At 47.1% G+C, this 21,069-nt stretch overlaps 1 protein-coding gene across 1 annotated transcript in view; it reads left to right on the forward strand.

The window, feature by feature from the left end:
• WNT9A (Wnt family member 9A) overlaps positions 1 to 21,069 on the forward strand; it is a 67,194-nt gene that overhangs the window by 31,168 nt on the left and 14,957 nt on the right. The window contains exons 2-3 of the mRNA XM_048837379.2: positions 12,029 to 12,288; positions 20,605 to 20,867. Of these exons, the coding sequence (XP_048693336.1) occupies positions 12,029 to 12,288; positions 20,605 to 20,867 (523 nt within the window). The remainder of the gene's footprint in view (positions 1 to 12,028; positions 12,289 to 20,604; positions 20,868 to 21,069) is intronic.

The following is a 21,069-nucleotide window of genomic DNA, read 5'->3' on the forward strand; positions in this document are numbered from 1 at the left end:
GCCACAGCCCCTGCCCCCAAAGAGGTCTGAGACCAAAGGTAGGAAAGGGACTGTTTTCCCTATTTTACACGTGGTGGTGTCTGGGAATGATGCACAGCAGCTCCCATTGAAGTCCATGACCAGCCCAGCTGCAACCACTCACCACCTCTTGAAAATCCTACTCTAGGTGACATGTCCAAGGTTGCACAGGAAATATCAACACTTCAACCACATTCCTTACTTTCACTCTTTTCTCCTCAGGTAAGAAGGGCAGGAGTGGTTTCTTGTGGTGACAGGCAGGGGTCTGGAGGACTCCCCTGTTTTCTACTAAGGCTTATCATGGACTTGGTCAAGGGGCCTCAGCAAACTTTCACCTCCCTTTGCCTTCTAGGCATGGAACTCGGTCAAGTCAGTGGAGCTACTGGCATGCATGAAGCTGGGCATGTACTCAAGCACCTTGGCTGAATCAGGGTCTTGGTGTTGCCTTGCATCCATCTGTTTTGGCTGCGCAAGACTCAACATAAGCTGAGGTCTGGATCCGATTTGGTCTCCCTCTAGTTGTGTGTACTCATGGGATCATGGCAATCCATGTTTCTCTAGCTCAATCAGTAGATCTATACGAACATCACTGCCCTTCTACACAGGTGATGATCCCTGCTAAAGCTGCAAATGTGCTTCTTTCTAAGCTGTTCAGTTCCATCACACTCTTGGGGAGGCAGGATGTCACTGTCCTACGTTTTGCTGCTATTTAGGATTGGGAGCAGTAGCTAGGATTCCCTCTGAGGAGCTGCTGAACTCCACATCCATCACTTGGAAGGAAGACTGCATGCAACACACAGCACTTGCTTTCCTCCTTCCTCCCACAAGGTATCAACACCAAAAGTTAAACCACAGGGCAGTTCAAGAGCCACTTATCCATTGCTCTTCTCCCTGGCTCATACTGACTCCTCGGCTACTTCTCCAGAAGGCTGCCAATGGATTTGTATATCTGTTATTACACCACCCTCATGACCAGAGGAGGTGAGCACCTTCCAGTAGCAGATTAAGAGCTGTGGCGAATATCTTATCACATTGTTTGCAGTGTGGCTGTAGCTGTGTTGGTCCCAGGATGCTCGATAGACAAGGTGGGTGAGAATTTTTTTCTTTATTGGACCAACTTCTGTTGGTGAAAGACATGCTTTTGATGGAGCCCTTCAGCTCTGTGTAGCTCAGAAGCATGTCTTTAACCAATAGAAGTTGTCCAATAAAAGAGATCACATCACCCACCTTCTCTCTAGTCTATCAGAGTTCCTATTTTCTCTCCTTATCTTCCTATGGGGAGGGGTGTGTGTGCACTGAAGTGGTACCTTGATAGGGTTTTCAGTGTAATGCCACACTTTTTGTTAGAGCTTGGAGCCAAAAGTGGGGAGGGCTGCAGTGGTCCTTAGTTCCTGAGTGAGTTCATTCCACAATCCAGGACTGGTCCCAAGAAATCTCTGCCTCCTGCACAGATACTTAACCTAACGAGGGAATCTCTTAGAGCAGTGGGCCAGGTCTTCAGTTGGTATAAATTTGTAGCTCCATTGACTAGCTGGGCTTTGCTTACACAGCGCTTGCCCAGAAACAGTAGGGTGCATATCACTTGTTAATTACAATTGTTAGTAATAAGAAAAGGAGTACTTGTGGCACCTTAGTGACTAAATAAATTGGTTAGTCTCTAAGGTGCCACAAGTACTCCTTTTCTTTTTGCGAATACAGACTAACACGGCTGTTACTCTGAAAATTGTTAGTAATAACACTTCCACTGATTCACTTCAAAAGCATGTAAATACCCCAGTCTCCCTTGAAGGAGTATCTTAATTGCCTCCTCTCCTAACTCACTAAGGACAGAACCAGCCACTGCCCTTCTTGGGTTCAGTAAGAAAAGCCTATACCATCCCAGAGGCATAATCCCCATTCATGCATCCTGGTTTCTCCAGTGCCCCATAGGTTTTGTTTTTTCACCTGTTCAGTTTTTAAACCTGCCTCCAGGATAATATGACACTAAAGCCAGTGGCTGAGTGAAATAGCTATCGCTGCTGTGCGGCAGAGGAATTGCAGAGCTGTAAACTGCTCCCGAAATAGAGCAGATGTGTCAAACTGCCCAACCATCCAAATGCTCTACGATCTGATCGCTGTGGACGGTAAAATGGGGATGGGTGAACTGTTTGGAGGAGCTGGGATGGAAACTCATGCACCTTCTGCTCAGCTGTACACAGCTCAAGGCTAAAGCCTCTTCTGACGGTTCCCAAATGTTTGGGTGAACCCTGCTGAGTCTTCTCTCCACCTGTGGCACACAAGTGCCGAATACAAGGAGAGAGGCTGTTCCAGAAGTATTTCTGGCCCCCCCAAAACCAGGGGTACTATCTTAGATATAGGAGCTTTCTAACTTTGCTTTTGTGGAAGGCTCAAATAAGCATAGAGAGCCAAAGCTTGAGACTTCCATTAAACCCTTATCGTATTTAAACTATTGCGCTCTAAACACGCTACTTAATATCTCTGGGCCATTAGGGAAACTGTTGCCTTTTGCCACAAGGAGTCTTCCTTCTGTAAATCTTTGTTGGCTGAGCCAGGGCTAGCAAACTCTCTGCGTCTGAACGAAAGCAGGATTTCTAGGACATGCAGGATTGGGGGAGCGTGGAAAGGGAGAGGCCAGTGCTTTGCATGACGTCCATCACGGAGCTGTTTAAATTTGGGAGGCGAGGGCTTAACAAAAGGCTGGCTGAGGTGTTAGGGAGACGAATGAGTGATTCATGACAAAGTCAGATGTGTTTTTTGGCACTGGAGCGGACAGACGAGACTGACATTAACACATGGCATGCTGCGAGGATTCTTGGAGCTGTGCCACAAATGCCCATGTCCTGAAGAATTGAGGGCTAGCTTGACTCCTAGAAAGAACAGGAGGACTTGTGGCACCTTAGAGACTGACGCATTTATTTGAGCAGAAGCTTTCATGGGCTACAGCTCACTTCATTGGATGGAACATATAGTAAGAATAAACTTTTGTAGTGATAATCAAGATGGCCCATTTAGACAGTTGAAAAGAAGGTGTGAGGATACTTAGGGAAATATATTCAATATGTGTAATGACCCAGCCACTCCCAGTCTCTATTCAAACCCAAGTTAATGGTATCTAGTTTGCATATTAATTCAAAAGCTCAGCAGTTTCTCTTTGGAGTCTGTTTTTGAAGCTTTTCCGTTGCAAAATTGCCACCCTTAAATCTTTTACTGAGTGGCCAGAGAGTTTGAAGTGTTCTCCTACCGGTTTTTGAATGTTATGATTTGTGTCCATTTATTCTTTTGCATAGAGATCTTTTGGAAAGAGCAGAACTGTCACCATTCTAGTACCTAAATCCAGTGGATTGTGTAATCCAAGTAGAAGTGACTCCCCTATAAACTTACGTCCTAATAGCAGCAGGGTCCTAATAACCAAAAACCCTTTTGGATGTGCTCTAATATTGCTTATTAACAGGAGGGCCACGTGAAAATAACCATAGGCAACACCTAGCACCTTGGTAGGTGACTAAAGTGGGGACGACTCATTTATAGATGGGCCAGAGATGCTGGGTGCAGACCTGGATAGGGTGGGGGTTGGATTTTGATGCCTCTCTAAAGGACCTTATACCCTTGCTCATGTCCTTTGTACCTGCTGTGTCCTTTGTAGCCACTTTGGAGAATTGGAATTTTGAGTGCCTCTTATTTTACACATGAAACTACTAAGCATGGAAAGCTCTTGGGCTAAAATCTCTAGTGCACTATATTGATGTAATTCTGTTTATGTCAATGGAGCAGCACTGGCTTATGCCAACAGATAACATAGCCCATGGCTGTACGCTGTTGCTGGAATGACTACCCATTCTTGTGAGTAAGATCTCTGGTCACAACCCTCACATCAGCCTTGCCTTCTCTTGCTGACTCAAAGGTGGGAGGAGGGGATGTCTATTACTTGAACTGTCAAACTTGTAGCTGTCTCTTAGCTGCTGTTTTCAGCAAACCAAGTAGGGGGTGGGAGATGTCCTAGCTTCTGCTGCAGCTAATTCTGGAGCCTCTGTCCCAAACAGTGGGGCACTGAAGGGGTTAAACTCCCCCTCCCTCAGCCTATTGCTTCTCCTTCCACTACTTTCTTCTTATGCCTCCCTGTACCAACACTCCACAGCTACGCTTTGCCTGCGATCTAGTGGGATCCATGCCAGAAGGAATAACCTTAAGCCAAAAAAAGTATCACTAGAATAATTAACAGTTCTGGGTTGCTAAGAATTCCCCAGGAGGGTGGAGAGGGGGTTGTCCATGGAGCTGGCCAACCAATGCGGATGAGGGAAAAGACTGAGGCGAGAATATAACTCCTGGCACAAACTGCGGAGGGTGAAGCTAATGCTGTCTTAAATTTGTGAGTGAAAGCTCCCTGGCCCACGCATTCCACTGGCACCAGAGTTCACCAGCAGGTTTTAAGTTGAGTAAAAATCCTCCATAAATCTAGCTGATGGTTGTCTCATTCCTGAGAGGATGAAGGGGGGGGGGCAAAACCCTACTCGCTTACGAACAAAATGGGTTGTTCCAGGGGAATTAGGTCACTGGGAGCGTGGGGTGCCAAGCTACCCAGAAGCTCCCAAACGAGGGAGTGAATGTAATCATCGAAAAACAAAAAACTGAAGAATGCGGCAGTGGTTCCAAAACTGACATGTGGCAGGGAACTGGTCAACCTTCTGGTATGAGCCATGCTACAAGCAAGAGAATGTTGAAAAGACCAGTTGAGCTGGAGTCTAGATGTGCACATTTCTCACGTTTCCATGCTGGTAAATCTCTGCTCTGCAACCAAAAATCCCAGCCTTAGTTAAAATAAAGGCTTGGGGTGGGGGTGGGGGAAGCAGCCCTGGAAGCTTCCAGAACAAGCCTTCTTGTGAGGAATAGAAGACTTGGGGGCCTAGTCTACACTTAGACTTTAGATCAACACATTGCTGAGGGGTGTGGCGTTTGGGTATCAGTCTACCTAACCCTTGGTGTAGACACAGCTAGGTCAATGGAATAATGCTTCCATCAACCTAGCTACTGTTGCTTGGAGAGGTGGCTTTCCTACAACAATGGGAAAACACTTTTTGTTGTAGTAAGCTGTCTATGCTATGGGCTGTAGCTATGCCACTGGAGCTTCTCTCGAGTGGATGAGCCCATAGCCTTGTGATTAAGGTCAAGTACTGGAACTAGCTGACCTGGGTTTGGTTCCTTGCTCTGCTGTTGAGTATCTGCATACATGGGCTTGTATCTTCCCCTTCTGTAAAAGGGTGGTACTGCCCTACCTGAAAGTAGTGCTATCAGGCTTAACTTATTATTTGTAAAGCTCTTTTGAGAGCTATGGAAGCTTAAAATGTTTACTTCTGGTTGGCAGGAGGCAAAAATAGCCTTGCTGTATGTATTTTGGTACTACGGGTCCTATACAGGAATGCACCGTAATGAGAACTCTTCCAACTGTCTTCACCATCTCACTGGAGCCAAGTCATGAATTCCCAAAGTTCAAAGCAAAAGTTCAGCATTATCAGCTCATGCTGTGAAGCATCTACACTTCAGGGGCAAAATTAACCCACCATCATATGCCAGCCATGAACTTCAGGAGAGGGCAAAGACTGAGGGAATCACATGGAAGTGGACAGGCCAGCAGGGGAGAGGTGGATTTGACAGGCCTCAATGTAAAGATGGCTGAGGGCACACAAAAGGATAACCTGATGGGAAGTAAAAGGAGAAGAGGAGGGCAAGGATGGGGCCCTATGGGCCCCTCATAGAGAATGCAGGAAGGAGGACCCTCTGAACAAAAGAGCACTGAGGAAGATAACTAAGGGAAAATGAAGTTGCAAAAACCAGCCCCCAGAGGGGATGATGATGATCATCTATGTCAGAGGGGTTTCAGAGGAACAGCCGTGTTAGTCTGTATTCGCAAAAAGAAAAGGAGTACTTGTGGCACCTTAGAGACTAACCAATTTATTTGAGCATGAGCTCATGCTCAAATAAATTGGTTAGTCTCTAAGGTGCCACAAGTACTCCTTTTCTTTATGTCAGAGGGGGGCCACTGACATTGAGGATGGAGTTGGCCCAGAGACTTATCTATCCTGAATTGACTCTGAATTCGGTATCTTACTGGTTAAACGCTGTATATTGCTAGCACATGACACAAATGTTCCATGATGTGCATGTAGCTGCCTGTTAGTTTCCAGATAGAGTAGATTGTGTTAGGTGTTTCAGAGGTCCAAACCAAAGTGGTGTGGGATCTGTCTACCTGCAATGCCCCCTTCTGTGGTGGTGTGACACAGGGAGAAATCAATAGGGGCTTTCCACCTAGCTCTCCCTTAATTTATAACTGAGGGAGCTGCTGACAGGATGTTCTTGAGGGGCAAGGTGCTTGACTTGCACTGAGACACCCAGAAGGCCAACAAATCTGGGCTGAAGTTTGGAGGGAATCTTATTGTGGCATGGGGGTAAGTGGTGGGTGGGGTTTTTTTGTGGTAGCCAAAGTGTGTGTGGGGGGGATTTCAGTTTTGTGCTGAAGCTCAGAGAATGGTGGAAGTTTGCTACTTTTTTTTATGGTGATGGACTTCTTGATGGCTTTTTGGATCAATTTGGATTGCGCATTGAAAGTCTGGTATAAGCATCTCCTGTTCTGTAAGTTGGAATCTATTGAACATACTAGCTGGATGGCTACTTTGGGAAACCTGAAATAACTTAAGGGAGGTTCCCCATGACTTGTATTGGTAAAATCAAAAATCTCTTCAGTTTACCTCTCAGGTCTACAACAGAGCTATATGCTGTATTCCTCTTACAGACAACTAAATAGCTAGTTACAATTCACTGGTGTAGTATTTTCTGTAAGCACTGGACTAGTGAAAACAACTGTGGTGAATGCTTCATGAATTACTGGCCTTCAAAGACTAGGCCGGGCATCAAACAGATGTCCAGATTAATCTCCATTGAAGTCCATGTAATTGTCCCAGAGAGAAATTGGACCCATTAAACTAAAGTAGTGTTTCTACTTTGTAGAAGGGGGTATGATGTGGGCCCAAGTTAGGAAAGTTATTGGGAGGAGGGGAAAATCCCAATTTGGAATTGCTGGAAAGCTGAAAGGAAAAGACCTCAGATCTGTTCCACATGGTCCAGTCTGAACTAGTGTCTGGCTTCCTTCACTTGAGTCACTGGGCTATGTTGTGTGCCCTGCAGAGTCATTGGGCTGTGACATACTCATACTGGATACAACAGAGTTGCCTCTCAAAGCCTTTTTGGGAGAAAGGAGAAGGTGAGAAGGAAGAGGGGCTGGCATAGGCAGTAGAACTGCCAGCAAAGTAGTCAAGTAAAAAGGAAAGAGATCCACTGGGGGAGGGGGGTGTCGTGCAGATTTACCATGCAGAAATCCTGTGGAAGCGGAGAGTGGACTGCTGGATTTCACCAGGCCTGGCATTCCAGGCAGATATAGCCAAGCAGTTTTCTTGCAGTGATGTGGCTCTGCTTGGCTCAGGCAACTCCCGATTTATGTCAAACTGGGAGTGCACTCACTGGCTTCTGCCTCTCTCGTCCCGCTTGGACTGATCACCAACAAATCCTCTTGCTAGGCAGAGAACTAAAGCTTTAGCTTAGAGCCTGTCTAAAACCAGGGCTCATTGGGGAGTAGCATCTATCTAGAAGTTCAGGCAAATCCATATTGCCACAAATACATAGCTGTCTAGGGACTTTGCCACTGTCCGTGTGAGGCACACTATGGTAAGCTGGAAGTTTCAAGATCCAGCCCTGCACGCATGCTCTCTCTCTCTCTCTGAATATTAGAGAATGGATCACTGCAATTTGATATTAGAGGGGAAACCTTTTAGCATTGTAAGGCTGGGCACAACTGAGCATCCAGGGTAGTACCACTTGCCAACAGTTTATTGCAATATTGAAAGCAGATATAATGCCAGTGTCTCTTTAAAAAGAGATGAGACTAACTTTAATGATTCCCAACTAAGCACTGCATTTTGCAGTAAGATGCAGACTGAATGGTGAAACATGACTAATATAAATCCACAGTCACTATTAGAAACTGTTCCCACTAACAATAACCACCTCCTGGGGGGGGGTGGGGGTAGCTGGGATTGTTCCGGGAACACCTCTACCGTCAAATGCATCCTAGACTTTTCGCTGAAATTATCTGTATTGTCCAGAGGCCACATCCAAGATCAGGGCCCCATTGTGCCAGGTGCTGGGGGGAGAGAGATGCATAGTAAGAGTCTTGTCTAATACAAGACTGGCAAAGGGTGGGATGGGGCACAGTAGGGTGAAGTGTTTTTGCTCAGTGTCACAGCAGGCAGTGGGGAATAGAACCCAGGTCTCTGACATCCGGTCCAGTGCCTGACCCACTAGCCCACTCTCCCTCTTAAGGACCAAAAGTAATTTTTCTTAGAGCCACCTGATTGATAAACAAGCAGTTGGGCTCAGTCCAGGACTTAGTGGAAGGGCATTTCCCCCTCAAGTCAAAATAACACCATCGCATGTAGCCTCCTAGGTGGCAGTTTCATCACCAAAGCTGAGGATTTTTTTCCCACAGGGGGAGCATACGTGAACTTCCTTCACCCCGACAGAGCCCCGGACTCCTGGGCAGGAACAGCTCAGCCTCTGTGCAGAGCCCAGAGGGCATCTGACTTGGACACCATGGCCTCACAAGACCTCACTCAGCCTAGGTTGCGTAAAAGGACTTGATGGATTATAAGGGTTCCATGCCGTGGCAGCCCTAAGCTAGCATTTCAGGCACCGGCACTGACATTCCCTGGCGCGGGGGGGGGGGGGGGTGTGTTGGTGGCGCTCTGTTCCAAGGGCTGAGGTGGCATTTTCAAAAGTCACAGTAAAGTCCTGATACTGCTAGGGTGGCACCCCCTGCTGGAATGGGCATAGATTTCATGCCACAGATGCATATTACTCTGCATCGTTTGTTTCCCCAGGAGTCCTTCGCCTGGAAGACGGGCTCTGTGTAACAGCTAGGAGAGGCGCACACTTCATTTTACTGTTTTTTTTTTTTCTCCCCCCGCCGCCTCATTTCTTGGTTTGGTTTTTCTGAATGGGACGACAGGCCTTTGTTGGTCAAGTAGCAGCAACTGCTACTGACCCTGTAAACTTGCTTTGGTCACGAGACCCCTTTTTATAACTTGTTCTCTTGCTTTGGCCTCAAGCAGACCTCAACAAAAAAGCCATGAAGCTGGGTTGGGTGATAAGTGTCCATTATCATGCTCGTTGGATGGGTCTTTTCTCACTGAACTGAGCAAAACAGGAGTTTTTTTTCCTGAAGCTTCGGCGTGGTCATCACTTACATTTTAAGTCGGCGTAGCTATGGCACTCAGGAATGTGGAGAAAAATCTATACCCCCAGAACCCTGTGGCTCTGCCCAGCTAACCCCAGATGTAGACCTAGCTTCCCTTGACCTAGCTACCATTGCTTAAGAAGGTGGAGTTACATGCTTTTTTCCAGAACTGGAGCATGCCGCAGGGTTCTAGCTACAGTGCTGCGATAGCCCCTGGAGTGTAGACCAGCTTTTAAGGTCCGAAGTTACTTCTGAAGGATATGGAGGAAGTGATACCAAACCCTAGGCTGCTGAGCAAAGAGAAGGGCCGGCAAGCAGGCTGAAATCCAAAGAGTAGACTTGAATGATTTTTTTTTCCCCCCTTACTCACTAGTCAGGACTCTGAGCTAATGAGCTGTTATACTTTCATGGTCGTCAAGTTCCATCTTTGGAGATGTCATTCAGGCACCTTTCTGTAAAATTTTATTAAGGGGGTGAGCAGGAACCGGTGGCAAGGGTGGAAACCTACAAACTAGAGTTGTCCTATCACCTTGGCTATCAATCACAAGCCCCCATGGTCAATCCTGGAAGCATCCTGCAAAGACTCTTTGCACAGAGCACTTAAAACATTCAGGTTACCACTGATCCATTTAATGCTTCGATATTTTACCATTTATCTGGCTTTCCAAACACTAATCCCAAGCAACTGCTAAAGGCCTGAACTGACTGAGGGTTTTGGAGTGTTGCTATCTCAGTACTGTCTTTAAAGCCTGAGCTTTTTGATTAGTGACTAATTTCAGGAGCCGTGTGTGTGTTTTTTTTTTTTTCCACCCCCCCTTTCAACTAGGCACCTTGAATGGGCCTTATTTTCAGAAGATGCTGAGCACCTGCCCTCTGAAAATCTGCTCCCTTTAAGGAGTCCATTTGGGCACTGGAAAACTGAGGCACCAAAAATCATCAGTCACTTTACAAAATCTTAGCCATATTGTCCATGTAGATGTATGTCCCCCTCATCTGTCGTATCCGACTGCTGCACAATCCTGGTGGTGTACATCTTCTGGAATATTGCAGTGAGTGGTTCCAGATCAAGTAGATGAGTCACTGGAGGCTGACTTGATTTACAAAATATGCCCTCCCTCCCATATTTTTCTTTTCTCTTAGATTTGCATGTGCCTCCTAAGTTAGCTGTAGAAATGTCAAGGAACAAACCGTTCAGGCAAGTGTGCTGATGGGTACACATGGTGAATGGCCCATCGAATTTGCTGCAGCACATAAATATTGCGTGTTCATGTCAAGTAGCCCTGCCTTAGTGAGGTTGGATGCCCCTTTTCCTTGGTAAGTAAAGGGCCCTGAGCATGTGTTGTATCCACATCCCATTTACAAAGAGGTTTAAAAATTACCTTTTTTGAAAACAGTCTTTGGGGAAAATGGCTAGTTTTTTGGAATACTTTCACTCAATTGTTTGTTCACTCTTTGATTTTTTTTTTCCACTTATCAGTGCCTCCCCCTTATTTCTTTTTGTCCCCTTTTCCTTCAGTCATTTAAAAAAAAAATCCAAATACTTCAAAAGTGGCCAAGAGGTGGGGGAGAACCTTAAACAAAATCAGCAAAACAATTTTGGAGAAACAAAATGGGTCCCTTTTTTTTAATCCCACAGAACAACATGGACTTCTATGAAGTGGCTTTTAATGTTTCAGTCAACTCAGCTGGGTGTGGGGGCTCAGATCAGGACTTGGAATACAAATTTGTTTGTAAAGAAATATCTTGGCATTCCAGCTATTGGCTGGGGATTGATTGCCTGCTTGGTAGGGAGAATCCCTATGTTTAACATGAAATTCCTCCTAAACATTAAAACAAAACGATAACTTTTTAAGGTTCTAGAACCTTATTTTTAACTCAAAGTTGTCCATTTCCCCCTCCCCTTCTTCCTGCCCTGTCTTTGCTGCCCTCCCCCCATATTGGGCCCTGTTAGGGGTCTGCAAGTTCTGAAACCAACAGAGTATGCTTCAGTGAAGGTGAACGCCCAGCCCCGCACTCGCTCTGTGTGTGTCTGTGTAGGGCTGAAACGTTCCAGTAAGCTTTTTAATTCTGGCTCTAGCAATTCTTCCTTTTTGGCTGGGGGAAATGCATCTTCAGGTCCCTCAAAACCCTGTATAGTGATTCCCATTGACTGACTACACTGGCACCTGGCCGGAAGAGGGCAGAGCCAGGAGAGCTGGCTACTGTTAGAAAAACCAACAAACTGCTCATGCTTCCAGCAGATGTTCCTGCAGCTTCTTTACTCCCTGGGGCCGCTGCCAGCCTGGTCAGCATCCAGCAGCCAGTCACTCGACACCAGGAACAGTATGCTAGCTTCTTTTGTTGCACATTGTACAAGTCAAGGACCTTGTGCTTGAAGAGGATGGGACACCTATTTCCCCCCCCCCCCAGCTCCCAAATCACTTAACTTAGAGGAACAAACCTGAAAACTAAAGCCTCTTGGTGGCATAACCTGAACCTAGGCCTGAAGGTGGGTGAGTTATGAGAGCAGGGGGGGTCATTGCATAGAACCCAATGACTGCAGAGCCATAATGCAGTACATGTGCTGTGTGTCTCTCTCCTTTTCACCCCCAACTCCGTGAGGCAGGGTCTCCAGCCAGTGGCTGGCACCAACTGGAGATGCTAGAATGTACTTTGAGCATGGTAGCTGTTTTTCTGACTAGTCCATTCTCTTTTGTCACTCCCCAACCTTGTGCCCCGGTCTCTTCACAGGCTGACTGGGAATGAACCTCTGACCATCCTCCCTCTGACTTCAGAAATGGAGGAAGCTGCCGTCAAGGCCCATTACAAAGTGTGCGACCGCCTGAAGCTGGAGAAGAAGCAGCGCAGGATGTGCAGGCGGGATCCAGGGGTGGCCGAGACCCTCGTGGAGGCCATCAGCATGAGCGCCCTGGAATGCCAGTACCAGTTCCGCTTCGAACGGTGGAACTGCACCCTTGAGGGGCGCTACAGAGCCAGTCTGCTGAAGAGAGGTAAGTGAGGGGGGGGACCAGTGGGGGATTTGCTCAGCCTTCTAGAGCAGTAGTTCTCAACCAGGGTACATAAGGTGGATAGAAAGACTGGCTAGATTGTCAGGCTCAACGGCTAGTGATCAATGGCTCCATGTCTAGTTGGCAGCCGGTATCAAGTGGAGTGCCCCAAGGGTCAGTCCTGGGGCCGGTTTTGTTCAATATCTTCATAAATGATCTGGAGGATGGTGTGGATTGCACCCTCAGCAAGTTTGCAGATGACCCTAAACTGGGAGGAGAGGTAGATCTGCTGGAGGGTAGGAATAGGATACAGAGGGCCCTAGACAAATTAGAGGATTGGTCCAAAAGAAATCTGAGATTCAACAAGGACAAGTGCAGAGTCCTGCACTTAGGACAGAAGAATCCCATACCCCGCTACAGACTAGGGACCGAGTGGCTAAGCGGCAGTTCTGCAGAAAAGGACCTAGGGGTGACAGTGGGCAAGAAGCTGGATATGAGTCAACAGTGTGCCCTTGTTGCCAAGAAGGCCAATGGCATTTTGGGATGTATAAGTAGGGGCATTGCCAGCAGATCGAGGGACGTGATCATTCCCCTCTATTCAACATTGGTGAGACCTCATCTAGAGTAGTGTGGGGCCCAAAACTGGACACAGTACAAGGATGTGGAAAAATTGGAAGACATCCAGCAAAGGGCAACAAAAATGATTAGGGGACTGGAATGCATGACTTATGAGGAGAAGCTGAGGGAACTGGGATTGTTTAGTCTGTGGAAGAGAAGAATGAGGGAGGATTTGATAGCTGCTTTCAACTACCTGAAAGGGGGTTCCAAAGAGGATGGATCTAGACTGTTCTCAGTGGTAGATGACAGAACGAGGAGTAATGGTCTCAAGTTGCAGTGGGGGAGATTTAGGTTATCTATTAGGAAAAGCTTTTTCACCAGGAGGGTGGAGAAACACTGGAATGCGTTACCTAGGGAGGTGGTGGAATCTCCTTCTTCCTTTAAAAGTTTTTAAGGTCCGGCTTGACAAAGCCCTGGCTGGGATGATTTAGTTGGGGATTGGCCCTGCTTTGAGCAGGGGGTTGGACTAGATGACCTCCTGAGGTCCCTTCCAACCCTGATATTCTATGATTCTACATCTAGATCTCTAGAAGACCTTTTCAGGCCACCAGGGGTACAACTCCTCCTCTAGATATGTAGCCTGTTGTAAAACTAGGCCAATAAAAAGTACTAGCAAAGTCAGTACAAACAAATTTCATACAGACAATGACTTGTTCATACTGTTCTCTATGCCATACCCTGAAATGTAAGTACAGTAATTACATTCCAATTTCTCATATGGTAAAAATGAGAAAGTTAGCAATTTTTCAGTAGTAGTTTGCTGGGACACTTTTGTAATTTTATGCCTGCTTTTGTGATCAAGTAGTTTTGAAGTGAGGTGGAACTTGTGGGTATTTAAGACAAATCAGACTGAGAGAGTTACAGCAGTCTAGAAAGGTTGAGAGCACTGTCCTCTAGAACACAGTGGACCCCCAAAGTGGGGTGTGGTAACAATGGATCCAGTAGTATACTCACATACACGCCGGCTACCAATTGACTTCAGTGGAGTTTCACAGATGGACTCAATAGGCCAAATTATCTGCCCTCTGTTCTGTCTCTAAATGCAAGAGTTTTAACAGAGGGTAGAATTTGCCCCAATCCACCCCCCAGACTTTTCTCTTAAGGTAAGAAACGCTCTTAATAAACCATGAAACAGTGGTGCCTAAAGAGTACACCACTTTCAGACCAAAACGCTTTGAATCTTCTCCTCCTTAAAATGAAGGCATAAAGCAGGATGTGCCCAGCTGCTTTATTTTGTGAAAGGGAAACAAAGCACAAATGAAGGGGCATAGAGGATATGCTGAGTCAGCTTTTGCCAGGTCCTAGTGCAAAGTAAACGTTGCAAAAGCTTCATTTCATTCAGCCCTACTTGTCCCGGCCTGGAATGGCTCCAGGTCAAGGACAATATGGATGGTTAATTTACACTGTCTCTGTGAGCCGCTCTGGAGAGCAGAAGAGGGGAGTGAATATTGGTGGCGAGTCTTGTAAGTCACATAACCTTGTGTGAAGGGAGGGAACTAAGTCTCACTAATACTGCATACAAATGAAGCTAGTTGGAAGAGGCAAAAACCCACTTCCTGTTTTCCCTAATGGAAAATAAGATGGTGTTTTGGCAAAGTACTTAGATTCCCTGGGTGAAAAGGGGGGGCTCTGGAAAGGCAAAAACTAACTTTAGACTCTCTCACCATCCCCTTTGAGATGGCCGAGTAATGCTATACCCCTCTTCCAGACTGAGACCCAAGAGACATTAAGGGAAAGTCATCCCATCAGTGAGAGCTGGGAATGGAACCCAGGTGTCCTGACACAAACACTTGCTCGGTGGCATGCTGTGACACTTTGAGTCAGGCATGCAACTGTACACTTGCTTGCAAAATGGCCTTGCACGTACAGTGCATGTGAAGTCTCTATGTGCAGAGGCTGTCATTTTGTTCAGGGAGTAGATGGAATCGTTCTGTGGGTCTGGCTGGTCATGGGGCATACAACGTGTCATTCGCGTATGCACGGCACAGTACTACCTCTGCTCTGACCATGAGACACTCCTTCCTCTCTGCACCTATCTTCAGGTAGTACAAAATTTAATCACTTGACGTGTTGGGTCTAAACTGATGGCCTGTCCTTGACTGTGTGGAACAAGGAAAGTCCTATGAAACCCTAGACTCTGAACCTGAGCTATAAGACGTTTAAAAATATCTCCGCTTGCCAGAACTACCCCTGGTTAATGGAGCTTAGAGTACAAGCTTTCTTATACTGACACCTGGAGGCCACAGTCTGTTCCTTCCAGCTGAGAGCTGACTTGATGGACAGCCATTACCACATTAAAGGTGCTCAAATTTTAGCTGCCTAAAAACATGGCTTGTCATAACAAATGACAGCCCTGCAGGTTCCAGTCTGCCTGCTGCCTCGTTGTTCCATGTTTTATTTCTTTGGCATTCTCTGCCCTCCAGAGGCTGTAAATCCTGCCGATATTGTGCCTGTAGCATAATATGCTGCCCTTGGAATCTTTCACTTCTCTACAAGGGGAGTTCTTGGTTCCTGTCTCGGCACTGCAAGAGCCATTACCCTGGGCAAAGGGGAAGGTGTTATCTAGTAATCTGCAGTTACTCAAATGTGCCAGCATGGAGATAGCCGCCCCCCAACTTTCTTTGAGCTACTGCACCTTTTGAAGGAGGAGAGAAACTTGCCTGTCTTCTCTGTATCTTGCATTTGGTCACCAAAAGTGCCTGATCACTGGGTTGTAACTTCCAGATAAGTGCTCCTTTTTAACGATTTTTTTTTAAAAAAATCCCTTTAACTGTATGTATTATCCTCTTTGGATGCCCTTTTTGGAGACTTGCAAGTGATCTGGAAATGGCTGAAACTGGATCACCGTAGATGGCAGGCTCTCCAGATGCTTGAGGTTAGAATGCCTGCATTGATTTAGAGTCTATTATCTTGTTACAAAATATCTTGGTGCAATCAAATAGTGCACTGCAGAGATGGCTCTAATTCTGGCCAGAGCCAAATGTCACATGAACTTGACTGAACTGGCTGAGCTGCCGGAGAGAGATGATATCCAGCCGGTGGGCATTGGGAATCTAAGCCTCAAAGGATGGAGGAGGGAGAAGTGGAGAACAAGCTTTTATACCTTTATGGGCTGGTTGTGAAATCAACCTAAGAGGAGCAAGCTTACATTGAAGTTTTGCCACTAAGCAGTGCTGTGGCAGCATGCCAGCCAAATGATCCCTTCTCACCAAATTCATTTTCAGGCTGTGTTTTGATACGCCCCCTGCAGTGCACAGAGCCTGGGCTATTTTATCTGGGGCCTGTTGCGCTCCCTGGGTATCCAAGGTAGCATTGTATTGACAAGGCCAAGAACCCATATGCAAAAATACCTGTTGCCTTTTTCTAGCACATCTGTTGCTGGCTGTTTCACATTGATGGCTGATGGCGTTTCCTTCAGGATCTCTAGCCACATAATGTATTTTTGATCTCCTGTTCCAATATCATGCTTTATACTGTAAGCAGGGTCTGAAGGAATGCTTCCCTGACAGCTAGCTGGGAGGAGAAGAGACTGTATTTACATAAACACACCCACAGTTTGCTCCTGCTCTTTTTCCATATTCATCATTTACAGCTGTGTCAAAGGATCAACTTTAGCTGGTGTTGGGTACAAATGACCTTCGTACTGAATGGTAACCATATTTCAGCACCCCAGCAATGTTGTAATTTATTGTAGGAATACAGGAAAGCAGGACTGTGCTTAACCTGTCCCAAATGAAGGGGGGCACCCTCCATCGAAAAAACCTTGTTAAGCAGGGGCTTGAATGTCAGAGCCCTGTGAAAGTAAAAGGGGGTGGGAACAGGAGTTGTGGTGTCCTGGTCAGGAGGCTGCACTGCCCTGCGTCCCCCCCCCTTTCCCAAGGGGTCCTCTCTAGACTGGCTTAACCTGTTTTTCTCCTAAAAGGAATAGAGCTAAATAGGGTTCATTAGGAGTCTCTTTTGAGCAATTAAAACAAATCAGAGCTGAAATCACTTGATGAGGCAATGTTTCTGCCCAGCATGCAAAAGAGCTGCAAATCACTGAGACTGATGTGCAGAGGTCCCCTCGCACCCACACACACACCCAGGGTGGGAGGTGAACTCTGCAGATGCTCCTCTGAACTCTGGGTCTGCACTGACCAAGAGCAGCAACTGTGAGTGAGGTGCAGAAAAGGCTCAAGCATGTAAAAGGGACTTTTGGGTTGCTGGACTTAAGAACCTGAGGGGAAAAGGGCACTGCCCAACCTACTTGGGAGTTGGTCTTTTTCTCATGGTTTGTGTTTATGAACCCTGTTTGTGGTGGTTTCCCAAATTAATGCCAAGTTACTTCCCTCCTTTTATTAAGTTTCTTGTCTACACTCAGACTCTGTGTGCTTGCAAGAGGGGAAGTATTGCCTCTCAGAGGCGCCCAGGGGTGGTATGTTACAGACTAACATGGCTGTTACTCTGAATTTGCAGAAAGAAAAGGAGGACTTGTGGCACCTTAGAGACTAACCAATTTATTTGGGCATAAGCTTTCGTGAGCTACAGTTCACTTCATCGGATGCAGGTTACTAGGTGGGAACTTGAGCCGGTTCTGTGTTGGATCGATGGAAAGGAACCCCAGCTCTGGCTGCCGCTGGCTCCACCTGGCAGAAGGGTTACAACATGGTTGCAAATTCTCATTTCTGTACTTCATAGTGTAACACTGACAGACCCTGGCCGTCAGCAGGTGGGATCGAATCTGGGACCTCTTAGAGATTGACAGCCTTGGCTAAGTGGTCTCTGTTCCACTAGATGGGACAGAGCACCACACCCAGGAGATGTGTGCATTACAATAGCACTCGCAGCAGCAGCAGAGAGACCAGTGTCCTGCTCCAAAAGCACTCACCTCTATCCCTATCTAAAGATTACCACCTCTAGCTATATGGAGCTTATGACACACACCTGAGCAGTTTGGAATCCCTCCAGTGGAGCACACTGCTTCACCCTACAAATCTAGGAATCTCTCTGCCAAATCCAGTTTCTCCTCTGTTCTGTTCGCATCCAAAAGTTAGCAGGAGAAAGTTGCCACAAACCAATGTTGGCGTGTTGAATGCTCCCATTGATTTTGACATTTGTCAGTGGCCGCTCTATAATACACAATCTGTCCTGTGTGACGGGGATCACTTACGGCTACTGAGCACCCCTGCCATGTTTGGAGCAAGTCTGCAACTCTAATAGAGGTTTGCCTGCTTGAGATGGGCCAAATCATGGGGTTGTGTGATGATTATGTGGCATGGGCAACAGTCACCTTCAGCCACTGCCCTTTGAACGTTGGGTTTTGTAACACCTTTAGAGTCTAGCCTGTCTGGTACCAAGATAAGAAACAGCCAACGAATGCTGCAGTGGGTGAAATTGGGGATTTTCGTAGGGGCCATGCCTCTCTGCATTCGTATTGGGTGTGTGGGGGGAATGGCCCTGTGCAGAGATGTTTAGCTCTGTGTGGCCTGCAGTAAATGAGGGGTGATGGGGGTTCACCCACCCCAAGAGCACCTCCTCCTGGCTAGGCATGGCACAGCAGCGTTCTTGCCATATGGTGCCCCCTGCTGATGGCCACTCTACTGTGGTGGTGGTCTCTTCCCATAATTCAGTGCTCTCTTCAGAGCTCAGCCCTCTGTTTAGGTCACTCCATGGTCCCCACTTCCCGAATATCGGCCTCACACAGGACCAACTGTATGGAGGGCACCTCCAGCAGTTCTGTGCCACTTCCCAGTGGCTGGTAGGGGAATCCCAGGCCCACCCTCTACACTGGGTTCCAGCCAGGAATCCTATAATCAGCAGCCAACCCCAACAGTTTCCTTCCTGCCGTTTCCTTGGGCTTCTTCCTACCCTGCCTTCTCAGGCAAGGCATTCTTTCCCCACAGAGGTTGACCCTTCTTCCGGGGCTCATTCTTCCCCCTGAGCTTCCTCCTTCCCACCTGGTCTCTCTGACGGCAGACTGGTGTCCCTGCAGCCTTCTCCTGCTACTACAGCTTCTCCCCCAGCTGGGCTTCATCAGCAATTAGTATTTATAAATCCCTGGGCCTCCTGTCCAGAGGCTTCTGGGCCACCTTAACCCCTTCAGGGCTGGTGGGCTCAACATTGGGCTATGACAATATAATGCCCAGCTCCTAGACAGGGCCTTCCATCAGCAGATCTCTAAGTGTTTCACAATCTCTTGTGTTTATCCTCCCAACACCCCAGTGATGTAGGGCAGTGCAGTTATCCTCATTGTTCAGATGGGGAACTGAGGCAGAGAGGCCAAGCAGCATGCCCAAGGTCACACAGGAAGTCTGTAGTAAAGCAGGAAATGGAACCTGCATCTCCCAAGTTCAGACTTCCAGTAGGCCCTTGGTGTCAACCTGACTCTTACATAGTGCTGTGTCCCTAGAAATCCATGGATCTGGGAATGCCCTGCAATGCTAAAACTGGTGCTGGCCCAGCACCATGTAATCTCACTCCTGAAACGACTGCTTTGCATGGCCACTGCCCGATCCCGTCTAGCAGTGTGAACCTTCATGTCTTTGGGTGACCGACTAACTGACAGACACCAGCCACTGTCTCACCCTTTGCTTGAGTGATTCACAAGATAGGGATTCTTGAGTCTGATCCAGAACTGAATTCTGGGATCGGATCTCAAACATGCAGTAGCTTTGTCTTGATAGTAGGAGATCTAGGAGCCATTTCTGTCTTCATCAGCTCCTTGCGTAATCTTGATCCAAGTCACTTAACCTGTCTGTGCCTCAGTTTAATTAACTGTAAAATGGATACAGTCGCTACGTTGTGTGGGGGTGTGCATGAACACAAGACACTTGTCAAATGTGACAGTGCCTTTTGGTAATGGGCCAGCTGCTGTGTAGGTCACTCTCCTCCCTGCTCAACTCTTTGGATATTTATAAGGAATAACAACATACCTAGTTTCCTTGAGCTCATGTGCTTCTGGAGCAGAAAGTCTTGTTCATATTCCCCACTGTAACCATTTAACTGCAAGTGGTTCTGCTGTGCAACACAGTCATGGTCATGAAGCTCTTGCTGACCTCAAATTTGTTGTTTGTGGATTACTTAATGAGGATTTTGACTTGTTCCTCTGCTGGTTTTGGAGGCTGGGGATCTTCACAGATGCCGTCCCACCCCCCCAAAAAAACCCCAACACTTTCCCTCCTCCTTCCTCTCTGACTCAGGTATGGGCCTGGTCTATACTAACAATTCCTAACCATCATACCTATGCTGGTATGAGTGTGGTTTTTGTTTGTTTTAACTGGCATAGCTATGCCAGTTAAAAAGCCCTACTGTAGATATAGTTTATAGCAGTATAAGTGTCTTTGCCAGCATAGCTTCTTTCCTAGGGAACTGGAGTGAGCTATGCAGTAGAAGCCCTTTTTATGCCAGTATAAACTGTGTCTACACTAGGAGGGTTTGCTGGAGTAGCTACACCAGCAAGTTTCCTCGTGTAAACAAGGCCTTAGCCACACATAGGATAAGAGCTGCAGGTTGAGTGCTGATCTGTCCTTTCTCTCCTCACTTCTCTGCCACAGAAAGATTGTTCTTTTATATTCTCCAATATTTCACTCTGTCATATAACCCTGTGTGGAGTAATGCTTTTGGCAATAACTTAATCCCTTCAGTCCAGTCCATTGGAGATAACAGTGTCCAGCAAGGCAGTCCTGCCACAAAGTAACACCGTCCTTTCTCTTCCTCTCCTAGGTTTTAAGGAAACCGCCTTCCTTTACGCTATTTCCTCGGCCGGGCTCACCCACGCCATGGCCAAGGCCTGCAGCGCTGGGCGCATGGAGCGCTGCACCTGCGACGAGGCCCCCGATCTGGAAAACCGAGAGGCCTGGCAGTGGGGCGGTTGCGGTGACAACCTCAAGTACAGCAACAAGTTTGTCAAGGAGTTCCTAGGGAAGAAATCCAACAAGGACCTGCGAGCCAGGGTGGACTTTCACAACAACCTTGTGGGCATGAAGGTGAGAGACTGCTCCTTCCAGCCACCCAATCTGGCTCTTGTGGAAATCGGCTCTTGGGGGAGTTAAGGGGTGGTCTGGGTTAATTCACTTTGCCTTTCACCTCCCTAGAGTTGGGTCTGAAATGAAATCAGAGGAAGTCTCCCCTCCCCATCTTCTGGACTTGATCACATCTGGCCACCTCTTGATAATACCATGGCCACTG

Source organism: Caretta caretta, chromosome 2, assembly GCF_965140235.1.
Source record: "Caretta caretta isolate rCarCar2 chromosome 2, rCarCar1.hap1, whole genome shotgun sequence".
In the NCBI taxonomy this organism is placed as follows: domain Eukaryota; kingdom Metazoa; phylum Chordata; order Testudines; family Cheloniidae; genus Caretta; species Caretta caretta.